At 39.8% G+C, this 12,279-nt stretch overlaps 1 protein-coding gene across 1 annotated transcript; it reads right to left on the bottom strand.

The window, feature by feature from the left end:
* Positions 1-352: 352 nt before the first annotated feature.
* LOC134204854 (DNA topoisomerase I, mitochondrial-like) lies at positions 353-9,237 on the bottom strand. The gene is made up of 8 exons (XM_062679653.1): positions 8,778-9,237; positions 5,909-6,186; positions 4,827-5,844; positions 4,667-4,752; positions 2,612-3,741; positions 2,298-2,548; positions 1,662-1,843; positions 353-1,581 (listed from the first exon to the last, which is right to left on the bottom strand). Exons 1-8 carry the CDS (start codon positions 8,808-8,810, stop codon positions 1,479-1,481), a joined length of 3,081 nt encoding a protein of 1,026 aa, XP_062535637.1. The 5' UTR covers positions 8,811-9,237; the 3' UTR covers positions 353-1,478.
* Positions 9,238-12,279: the final 3,042 nt, after the last annotated feature.

Here is a 12,279-nt window from a genome sequence, read left to right as displayed (position 1 = left end):
ATCAATATGTGTACGTGTTTGCATGGTTTTGTTCTGTCTGTGTTTGTCTGTGTTTTGCACAAGCGGTTCTAGGATCTCTTTCATAAAGAGTCATATATTGGAACACCACAATGCTGCTGTTCCCCATATCGCCATGATTACGATTCTACTTCATTGTATTCTTTTGTCAAAGATGAACTATATTAAGGAATTTTGCTTTTGTTTCTCTTTCAATGTTTAAAATTTCTATCGCTTAAATATATACGTTTTACTGCACTTTTTGAAGTTACTGCGGAGTACCAAGTTAAATCTAAGAATGGTATTTTTGTGGTTTTGTATTTCATTGATTAATTAATTATGTAATACCTAGTCATTTCTACGAATATGCTTTTTTATTTTAATTGTTGTGTAAATATGAACATTTGTATCGTAAGCTTATTTTCAATCCATTGCCACTCGGTTTACACTGTCTGTCTCAATCGGCTTAAATTTTGGGCACTAATTTGATTTAATCATTCCTTCCAATGCAAATGTGCAAATCACTTCCCGTTCGTGACATATTTAATATCCCTTTTTAAACTATGTCCTAACAAACGATAAAAACAAAACAAACTTGATGTCTTTAAAATCACACTCTGTACGGTTTCAAATTTCTGTATTGTTGCTAAGTCAACCATATGCACTTGGTATTCGTATGTGTAATTGCCACTACTTACAATCTAGGGGAAATAGACAAACATAATTAGATAAGTATCTAATTCATACTAGGAAGTGAGAATAAAATCTATCTTTAGATTGATATTTTCTTTTTTTTCCCTCTCTCTCAAAAATAAATAAATTTAGGCTGTTTTGTGTTAAAAATATTGATTGGTATTACTTTGAAGATTTGGATTTTTGTATCCATTCCCTTCTTGGCCTTTAACAAGAAGACGTGACGAAACGGAGACGCTTTCCCCTATTCGAATTCTAACAAAAAATATAGTAAAATATTCATAAACGTCTCCTATTTGAGAAATGCTTTCAATAGCCATAACTAATATCCTAAGCAATTCTATATGTTTGCAGCTGGCCTCAATTAAACCAGCTCTGAGTGATAGTGCTCTGTGTGTCTTCGAGCATTTATAAAAAAGGCTACCGAATCTAAATCTGTGTATGATTCATTACACATATCAAATAAATACAATGATTTAAACTCAATTTTCTCCGACTTGTCACGCTTTCCGGGATGAAAACTCGTCTTTCTTCTTCCTGCACCGTGGCAATAAAGTTCATGTGGGTGACTGGTATGTGCTATCTATCACGTAAAATGAGACGGATTTTGACCAATGGATATGGAAACGAGGAAAATTATCTAAATAAAACTTTTATGATTCTAAAAACGAAACATTTTGGATGTTAAATATTACAGTTGCTAGGATTTGAGTATCGTTCGATACTCTACTACATCGGATAACATGATATCTCACAGTTGGGGGATATCGGATTTGACCCGATCGCGCTTAGAACACGTAGTTCTCATCGGCCATGTCGATAGCCCACCGGAACTTATCCCGTTGCGTTTTGTTGAAAATCTTCTCGATCGGGACGTCAAACTTCTTGCACCTATTGAGATGGAAGAGAATTAATTAGGGTCGATTGAAGGTCGAGGGAGGTGATTGTGGACAATTTATATGCCTACTCACCATGCAACGGAAATACGGGGATCGAGATAGTTCAGCTTAGATGTTCCAAGGGCGATGGTTTTGTTCTCGTCCTTGTCAGTCTCTTGCAGTTCGAGTTTCTTCAGTTGATCTTTAAGTCGCTCCAACTGCTTTTGCTTCTTGTCCTTGGCAACCTTGTCCCTAACGTTGCTCTTCTTAAGGTCCTGTAGAAAAACGGAATACGGTTACGTTGTTGGTATTTTTGGACAAAAAAAAAGCGTTTGTTCTTGTTGGCGAGCGAGTGGAACAAATCCAATATTGAAATTTGGCATAAATATGGTTTGTTCGGTTCATTTAAGCTATGTTAATGTGCTTAAAACATAATAACAGGATCTCTTCAAAATGAATTATTTCCATATTGTTATGAATTAACAAAAAAAAAAATCGCCATAGAAAACATTGACCATCTTGCAAAATATATACAATAATTAAACCCGCTTCCAACCAACTACAAGCTGGGAAAAATGTCTTTGATTGAATGCAAGTGGAATACGATGTGAATAGTTTTCCTGAAATCAGCGGAAGTAGCCGTTGTTTACATTTGTTTGTGACTTTTGCTTTTATGAATATTGCAAGTTCGCTTTTTGTTTTCTTCGAAATATGTGGAACAACGTTTACCTTCAATTCACGTTCACAGGTTTCTACCGCATCTTGCTTCTGTCTGATCTTCTCCTTTAGATTGGACATGCTCTTCTCGTGCGTTTTCGGGACAGCCCGTTGATGGTTACATAGGATAGCTACGGCACGATTCGCACGATTATATGCCAGCAACTTTTCCGGAACGGTCATTTCCGGGTCAGTGAGTTCTGCAAGCTGGTTTTGCAGCGTAAATGAAGCGTTGAACGTACGAAACACTTTGGCGGTGAGGCCTGTAAAGAAAGGTATTGTTATTTAGTTTACCAAACAATTTCAAGAAATATGATGTTACACACCTTCCATAAGTTCACGAAGATGTTCGTTCAGTACTGAGGTGTTCAACCGATCGAATAGATCGTCACCAGGTTTCTTGTTCTCCTTGAATAGTTCCAGATTCTTGAACACGCGTTTCTCAACCTCAACCTCGTTGTAGTACCGAATTGAATCCTTACCGAGGAAGTCAAATACGACCACATTCTCCTTGCCGTTCAGTTCCTTGTGCAAATCAATGTGCTCAACGCGCAGCGAACAACAACCGACCGTATCGGCCTGATCTTCGTCCTTTTCGTTACCAGCTCTCAGGGCGAGCTTATCAATAAAATACAAAGCCACAGCACGCTGCCGTATTCTCATCTCTTTGCTCTTCCACTCATCGCGATATGTGTTTCGAATTTTGTCGATGTGCTTGAGCAGCCGCCGCGCAGTTTCGTATTTTTGCCAATCCTTTTCGCCCTTCAGTTTAGAACTGGGATTCAACATCACGTATTTGACTTGCCCTTGAACGTTCTCGGTCCATGAAGCCAACCATGAAACTGAATTGTCATGACGTACTTCCTTCCATTTGCGCCCATCCGGTGCCTTAGGCCAAGTACTATCCTTACCACAATTGATGATCACATCTTCGGGTAAAACGCGTCGCTTGACCATACCCATCTTTGGGTGTTCTCCGCGACCACGGAACAAACCCGGTGGTTCAATACGGAAGTTTCCAATTTTCTCCTTGTGTCCATCAATAATACAGGTGCCGTATTCCTTCACCAAAGCTTCGTTCTCCTCCTTGAGAGCAAGCTTTTGCTCCTTCGTGCGGTTACGATTCGCTTCGGAAATTTCGGCAAAGTGTTTGTGCATGTAGCGGAAGTTGCACTTTTTGAGATCCTTGATCTTGTCGCGCTCGGATGAGGTCATCGATTTGCGCCAGTCTTTGAAAAAGTTATCGTTGAAGGCATCTTTCGACGTGTAGTCGTGCTCCAACATACGGGCATAGAAGCCGGCAATCTCCTCTGCATCCTGTGAAAGCTTAATGACCTTGCCGTCGTACTCAAATTTGATTTTTTCTGGCAGCGGGTCATACGCTGGTGCGAAGACCGGACCTTTGTGTTCCAGAGTGTTCCATTTGACTCCGTCTTCGCGCTTTTCTTCCTCCCACCTGGAACAAGTAACAAGAACATTGCGTTTAGATGTGGACAATAGAGATAAAACTGTAGAAGAACGACTGTCGCTGTAGCCACTTGTGAACTATCTTTTGCTATGGTACGAGCTAAATGTCAACGCAAAATCTATACGCTTTTCCATGTATTCAACATGTTTTGAATGAGAACAAAGAGAATCGCAGCAGTGACAGTCTACGTCTACAGTTTAGTAGCTCTATGGTGAGGAATCAACAAAAATATTAAATAGAAGGGGATCAACCTCTTTTGGGAGCGCACCAGCTGCACAGTCGAGAGAGCTTTTGCAGTGCTTGAACTATTTTTCGTAATTGTTCCGTTCCGAAAGCTGTTTACCAGTTTACGGCAGCGAAAGCCCCTGCATGTAACGTAAACGACAGTCCACATTAAACTAATTTCAGTTGTTCCGATTACATAACATGCTACGCCTGGAATATCTCAAAACTCGCTGCATGTGAACACAACAAATCGAAAAACACGTTAGTTACTGTACACACGCAGAATGTATGGACACCATTTTTTGCGATTGACATTTCAAGACGTCAAAAGTATGCTGTCAAAATACCTGCTTCAAGCGATAGAAGTGCCAGTTCGCGACTTGTGGTGAGCACTGGAACTAAATTTGAAAACAGATGCACATTCGTCATAGAAGATTTCAACTTGACGTCATAATTTGTTGTCTGGAAGCTTGCAGTAAATTGCAATCGCTTTCAAATACATTTTTAGTGTTAATTCAGGTACTTAAAGCAATTTCAAATTGGATTACAGTGGCGTCTCCAGCCGAACCCAACCTAATCCGAGTTGCTTGTAACATAATTAGTCCTGAACCTCCGAGGATTGCGTAAATTTCATGATTCACGGATCCGTTTCCTTCTTTGCAAACAATGTGTTAATATTTCTACATACCACTTCCAAACTTCTTCCTCCGGTTCCTGTTTCTTTTTGCGACCTTTGGTGGGGCTGACAACCTCCTGTTTTACTTGATTCTTAACCTGGTAATGAAATACAAACCAGAACAAAAATTATTGAAATGGAATGTATTCGATGAAAAAAAAAAACTATTTACCTTGGTCTTGGTTTCCTTCTTGATCTCCTGTTTGACCTTCTTGGCTTGTTTCTTCTTCTTGGCTGCCCCATAATCCTCATCTTCTTCTTCGTCAAACTCCTCCGCTTCGGACTCGTAGGCGCGCTTCTTCTTTTTCTTCTCTTTCTTGTCCTTTTTCTCGGTCTTTATCTTTTTCTTCTTGTTTCCTTCATTGAAGTCTTCGTCGTCGTCTTTTTTCTTGCGCTTGGACAAAGGTACGTCATCATCAGAATCTTGCTCCTGCTTCACATCAACTTGGACTGGTTCCTCCGGTTCCGCCTGCTCAGATTCATCATCTTGGTCCGGATCTGGTGCTTCCTCTTTGATTACGAACTGTGACTCATCCGTCCGGAACTGAGACATCGAGTAATCGCAGGAACTGGCTTGTGAGATGCTCAAAGGATCCTCCTGTTTCATTTCAGTCACATCTTGAGATGATTCGTTGCTTACAGTACCGTTGAAAGCCGGCTCCGGGGTTTCTTCAGGCTCTTCGATTTTTAATGCAGGCTCTTCTTTAACTTTTTCGCGAGGTTTATCCTTCGACGAAGAATGCTTTTCGCTGCGGTCCCGATCCTTGCGATCTTTATCCTTATCCTTACTGCTGCTACTGCTGGAATGCTTTTCTTTGTCCTTGCTGCTACTACTACTACTGCTTTTACTTTTATCCTTGTCGCGATCCTTGTCCTTGTCTCGAGATGATGAGGAACTACTCTTATGCTTGTCCCGATCTTTGTCTTTGCTGCTACTACTGCTGCTGGATTTTTCTTTATCCTTGCGATCCTTGTCCCGCTCGCGATCCTTATCCTTCGATCGCTCTTTGTCCTTGTCCCGTTCTCTATCCTTGTCCTTGGACCGCTCTTTGTCTTTATCCTTGGACCGTTCCTTGTCCTTTTCTCGATCCTTATCGCTTCGGGAGCTCTTGTGCGAGCTGCTATGACGATCACGGTCCTTATCCTTGCTGCTACTGCTGCTGGACTTGCTCTTATCGCGATCTTTGTCCCTATAACAACGTTTTAGGAAAACCATTGAATTACTATTATTTGGCACGAGTTAATAACGCTTACTTCGACGAGGACGAGGAGCTGCTCTTGTGCTTGTCGCGATCCCGATCCTTGTCCTTCGAACGCTCCTTGTCCTTGTCCCGGTCGCGATCCTTGTCCGATCGGCTCTTGTCCTTCTCGCGGTCCCGGTCCCGATCCTTGTCCCGGTGTTTATCCTTGCTGGAGCTTTTGTGGCTCTTGCGGTGATCATCGCTGGAGCCAACGCCGCCCTCCGAGTGGCCATTGCTCACCCCATTCGGGCGGTCCGACGATCCACCGTTCACTTGTTTGTTGGCGTCATCCTGCCGGCGAAGAAACGGATTTAGTTACCAAAATAGTACTTGAAGTGAATAGACAGGAAAAAATAGGCTACTTGGCAATTGTGATGTGAATAAATTCTGCAGAGAGCGGTTTGATTCTTCTACTTCTGGCTCTACATTCCAACTGGAACTTGACCTGCTTCTCAATTTAGTATTCTATTAGCATTTGCTCAGTTATTAATTGGAAGCTTTTCTATGCCCGTCAATGCTTGAGTATGTATCTTGTGTGGTAAGCACAATGGATACACTATGTCCAGGGAGTCGAGAATGGTCCCAGACCGACAACATTCAGAACCGGACCGAGAATCGAACTCGCCATCTCCGGATTGGCAATCATACGACTTTGCTCGCAAGGCTACTGGAGACCTCGGTTTGATACTCGACGATAAACTTTCAAGGGGTTGTACATCAATTATGCGAGGGCTTATGGAAAGAAAAGGGCTGCCATTGGCCTACGCTCCAAATATAAAAAGAATGCCTAAGAAATCTAAAGCCTCGCTATTTTACAGCGTAACGTTTATTTTCCATGTCAGAAGATCGAAACGTCTACTCTCTAAAATTACAGTATGATTAGTTAGTGAGGACTTCTTTGGAAAAAATTTCCCCGGTGTGGAACCCCCATCTCCAAAAAGGTGTTTCTTCATATATACGATTTGTATAGTACCTACTACGGGATGTGGAGTTCCCTTTCAACCATCCATGTTACAAGAGCTGCTTCCCAATGACCATTTGAATAATCGTGAACAAACGACTGAGTGTTGATTGTCGCTGATCTACTGCTCGACCAAATAGACGGTCATTGTCTTTTCCCGTGAGTTTCCCAAGTTCCAACAGTTAATATATCACCAGGAACTGGAAAAGCTACGCTTTTTTACCAAATAGAAATAACATAAAATAAACAGTCATTGACTTATTGTATGTTTGCACAAAAGCTCAGAAAAACATTGGCCGTAAATTTTATTCGATGATCAATATATTGCATTCAATAAGGTTCAAATCTGAATTTGATTACGAATCACTACAAAATATAGCGATGCATAAACTTAAGAACGTGAAACTATTGAGAACCAGAGCAACAGATCCATAGCCCTGGTGAAGGAGATTGATTGAGATAGTTGACCTTGGCCATCACGTAAAGAATAATGCTGAATCACGCAATTATCGGGAAGACAGCCATGATAAAGGTAGCCTACAAAATAAGTTCTCCTGACAGAAAAGGAAAACGAATTAAAAACTAAACATGATTCGAAATTCACATATCTGACACACGTGTCTCGATTATTAAAACCTTAATAATTTTTTTAGTTTCAAATTAGTTTTTAAAGAAATTTGTATCTTGCCCGCTTTTTCTGTTGAAACCATTAATTGTGTTCATTGGTAGAACGTTCTATCTACCGAATTAAACGCAAATTAAAAGTGATACATATTTCGGTGACCGGGTAAGAATCGTTGTACTTCTCAATTACATACAATAATAAATATATGAATGGGAAATAACGGCCGGGATGAGAATAGAATGTATTGTCCAAATAAATCATCATCAAATCATCATCAATGCTTGAGGGCATCTTTGTATAACATTTCATATTGAACACATATTAGAAAGTTGTAAAACACTATCTAGCCATGCACTGCGAACTTCTAATATTTATATTCAAATTAGCAAAGACATTTCTCATTATTATAACCCAAACCCAGTAACTGGTTACTAGCTGGCAATCTAAACATATTTCACACACAAAAAAAAAACTCAATCGCAACAATAGCCAATATAGCCTTTCTCGATTTTCCCCATTAAACGCTGCTACCAATATAGGACTTTGCCAGAAAACGGTGAACGCAGTACGCTTTTTGCCACCACTCTGCCTATGTGCAGCATACGCGAGCAACACTTGTGAAAATTCAAAGCCAGCCACACTCGCACCAAACTATAAAGTACCAAGTCGCTGCCCGATGCATGCTAAATATAATAAAGTCCGTCCGCCTTGCTCTACTCTACGGTGCATATAAGCAGCGAGATGTTGAACCCACCGCGACTGACGGCTTCATCGTAGTAGCCGTGCGCTCGTTTCAACAGCACAAAGAGCGAACAGACAGCCACCCTTCGAAAAAGATGTGAAATCAATCGGAAATTTTCTAAGTGTCGGAAAAATCCGGGACTTGTCGAAATTTTTTGGCCCAAAAAGTAACCGAACCTCAAATGATGTAGTTTTTCACGAAACGAATTTCTGTCCTATTTTCAGCCCAAAATATGCCTCCCAAATGGAAATATTAATTTTCAAAGTTTTACCCTACTGCCATTCGACGGCGACGTGGGACTTAGTCTCCGGACGCCATTTTCTCTTCATGCACAGCACTTTGACTCTGGCACATATAGCAGCAACCAAGCAGAGCAGACGAAAATTTTTCTAAGTTCCAGAGTGCTGTGCTGAGACTCTGCTCTATTTGCGAGATGTCGACCGTAGCAACCCAAATTTGATAACTATTTCTAGATCGTTCCCAAATCGGAATTACCTCATTAGTACCGTTCTCATGTACGGGGGAAGTGACACCTGAATTTTAATGGTACTAACCTGCGAATTAGTCGCTTCCACCTCGACACTCATTGTCCGAAGGAATCGAGAGTTGCACCACAAAACCGAACCAAATTGTGCCCGCGGTCTCTACACCAGACCAACACGGAATGAAGCAGAAATTTTTACAAGTCCGAGAATCCACACACTGTGAGTCCGACTGACTGCTGCGATCGTCGTCGCCTACCTTTCTTTATCGCACGGCAGTGAACACTACAACCACAACAAAGACGCCGTCGACGTTTTGACGGGTGTCAAAAAGTGCCGAAAACACGAGTTTGAAATTGCAAATTTTGTCCAAATTCGCTTCGCTTGGTAAAAAATCTGACTTTATTTAAGTAGTACTTGGAGGCAATTGCGAGTTGCCTTCGAATTATGAGGAATTTTGAAGCAAAATATGCAATTATTTGGCACGAAGAGCACGAAGGACGTATCTCGACGGGAAAGCACACTGGCAGATACGAGTGACAGACTGACAGCATCAGGCCAGAGTGTATGAAAATAAGAGTGGCGAAATGTGCAGCAATTGACAAGTCTCCTGCTCGTTTGGAGCACGATTTTGTATGGAAATGACAGATGAGTTTTGTTCCAATTCTGACAGTGTCGCCACTCTTAATTACATACACTCTGCATCAGGCAAGTTTTTCGTTTTCCGTCAGCAAAGACACAAACACTGCTGACAGACAGAAATGACGACAAGTGCACTGTAAAAATATTCACAATATTATCACATCAGAGAACATCAGACGTTCGTCTCACACACTAACTTTATTTCGATGGAAATCAGCAACATTTTGCTGAATTTTGCTGTGCTGTAAATGCAGCAACACATCCAGTAAAATATTTTGAACTGATTCTTTAGCAAAACACCCTGACCCAAAACTGACAGAATCTTTGCTTGATTTCCAGCAAAATTGCAGCCGATTTTTATTTCTGCAGCTCGGCAAAATCCGCACAGCCGCCCGCATAATAAAAAACAACATGTTATATGGTCAGAATCATTATTACGATGTAAGATATAGCTTCATAGTTTACGTTGCGGTTATCGAACACTTTTCGATCGATTCAACCATAACTGCTTGACATCATCACTAAATGTCAACATATAACATGCTGTCTCTAAAATGTTCTTTATTTCCTGAATTATAGGTCAACATTTTATCATACTGTTGAGCGAAAATTTTGCACGCGAAAACAGACGATTTTTTATGGTGACATAACTTAACAACCCATTCAACATATTGTTATTTGTCAAATAACCGTACCACAAACTGTTAAAACTTTATATGAGATTGTTCATTTACAGTTGTAAAGGATACTGTTGTCGACTGCACGGGAAAATATCCATGTACAGTTTGTAATTATGTGGGCGTGTACTCAGCAAAATAGAAAACTGATATCCCGTCAAAAATGTGGTTTAATTAGGAAAGCTTTGATCACCGCGTGACTTTATCGAAATTAATTTATTGGCTTTTTTCGGTGATAATTATACTACTCAAAGCGAAAGGGAGTAGATGAAAGTAATGAAGATACAGATTCGATTGACACCGCAAGCGAGCGGTAAGTGTGAAATGAATAGAAACTGAAGATTAGCAGAGGGCCATATGTAGGGTGACCATATGAAATTTTTCCAAAGGAGGGCATTTAACAGAATCGTAGCGAAAAAGGAGGACATTTGGATGAAAAAGGAGGACATAAAAAACATCGATTTTTCGTTTTTAATATGAGAATATTATATTTGTTAGAGTTTTGCACACTAAAGTCTATTGGAAGAAGTTTCTGTAAGTCGAGGCAAAAACGACATTTTCTTCTACTTTATTATTTAACATAACAGTTTACTTTATTAACTCTAGATGGAACATTTCCGACTCTCATTATAGTCTACATGAAGCACTAGTTATAAACTACCAGCACCATCTTTATAATGGAAAGATTTTCACAATTTAAGGCATGTGAATTAGAATGATACCGTTAACTGTATGACCACAAAGTTTTCAATTAAAAAAATATAAACTGATTAGAATTGGATTGAAGTAACTCAAAACTGTTCAGATTAGTTTTAGATATTGGGATGACATGACGGCTGTTCTTTGCCTCACATATAGGGCACTGCATGGATACATTTTTTTATCTTTCGTCCTTATGAAAGTTAGAAAACGACAAGGCCAGCAAATGTAAGTTTTGACATTTGGTGGCCTTTGTCATTTTCTTATTTCTATATAGTGAGAAAGACACAAAGTAACCCGTGCAGTGCCCTATTCAAGAAACATACCGTGCAATGCGTTTAAAAGGAAATTTGATGGGTGTTTAACCGTAGAACATGTTTGAGAAGCATTTGCATTCTTTTTTATTATTAAATTTCTCAAAATTCCGATTTTTCTGATATTTTTGACACCTGTATAATTGTAATTCACGCATTTTATTTTCGATATTTACAATAATTTTATTCCAAAACTTCAAGGAAAATGTTTCGGAATTGAAACCAGAAATGTAAGCGTGTGCAACGGTTTGTTACAGAATGGACTTCTGTTGTATTATTGCTAGATTTTCTTCAGAAATTGATCTTCATGCTACTGTTTTCCCAAAATTTCCAAAAAGGAGGACATTTTAGCGCAAAAGGAGGACATTCGATTTTCAATGAAAAAGGAGGACATGTCCTCCTTTAGGATACCATATGGTCACCCTAGCCATATGAGAGAACAAGCATTGTTGAAATCGCTGTTATTCTGCCTAACGTCCACCCGGGAACGGCTTGGATAGTGACGTGGTGATCACTGTACCAAGACAGGCATCTGACGGTATACCATCGTAAAGTCATATAGAGTTTCGCGCATTTGCGTGCCTTCATGCAGCATGGAAAGAGAAATTCGAAGAGCGGGAAATGTTTGACAGCCGAGTAACTGCAAAATAATTTTGCTTATGAGATTGATTTCAAAATATCACACTACTCGCTTGAGAGCAGAAAAGCGGCTCTATCCGCAGCACCCAGGTTTGATCTGTATATCGGAGCAGTGGTGCTGAAATATTTTGCTTACTTTTCAGTGCAATTATTTAAAATATTGCCACATTATTTATTAGTTTTATCATACTTTTCTTTAAAAAAAATAACTTCCTTTCACAATATCTTAAATATCGAGGAAGAGTTCATTATATTTTGCTCAAATAGCAGGACAAATCATGACAGCGTCGATTATAACATATTCTTCTCGAAAGATAAAATAACCAGCAACACTGTAGGCAAGATCTTTTTCAAGTTTGCTGCAACTTCGTGCATTTGGCGAACTCAACGCAAATTGCAATATACAAGATACGACCGCCCAGCGTAAACTATATATAAGATAATTCATTTGATTACCTTTGTTACTGGTTTGAACATAAGCTTAGAGTGATTCAAATTTTGACTCTTTCGCTCCCGCTCCCCTTTGCTCGAACGATAACATTTGCTATTTTAATGAACCTCCTAAATTTTTAACTGAATTGGTTGGAAAAATACCTACAATTT

The sequence above is a fragment of the Armigeres subalbatus genome, unplaced genomic scaffold (genome assembly GCF_024139115.2).
Source record: "Armigeres subalbatus isolate Guangzhou_Male unplaced genomic scaffold, GZ_Asu_2 Contig937, whole genome shotgun sequence".
Taxonomy (NCBI): domain Eukaryota; kingdom Metazoa; phylum Arthropoda; class Insecta; order Diptera; family Culicidae; genus Armigeres; species Armigeres subalbatus.
The sequence above is the reverse complement of the archived record's forward strand: the minus strand, read 5'-3'. Positions and strand labels throughout refer to the sequence as shown.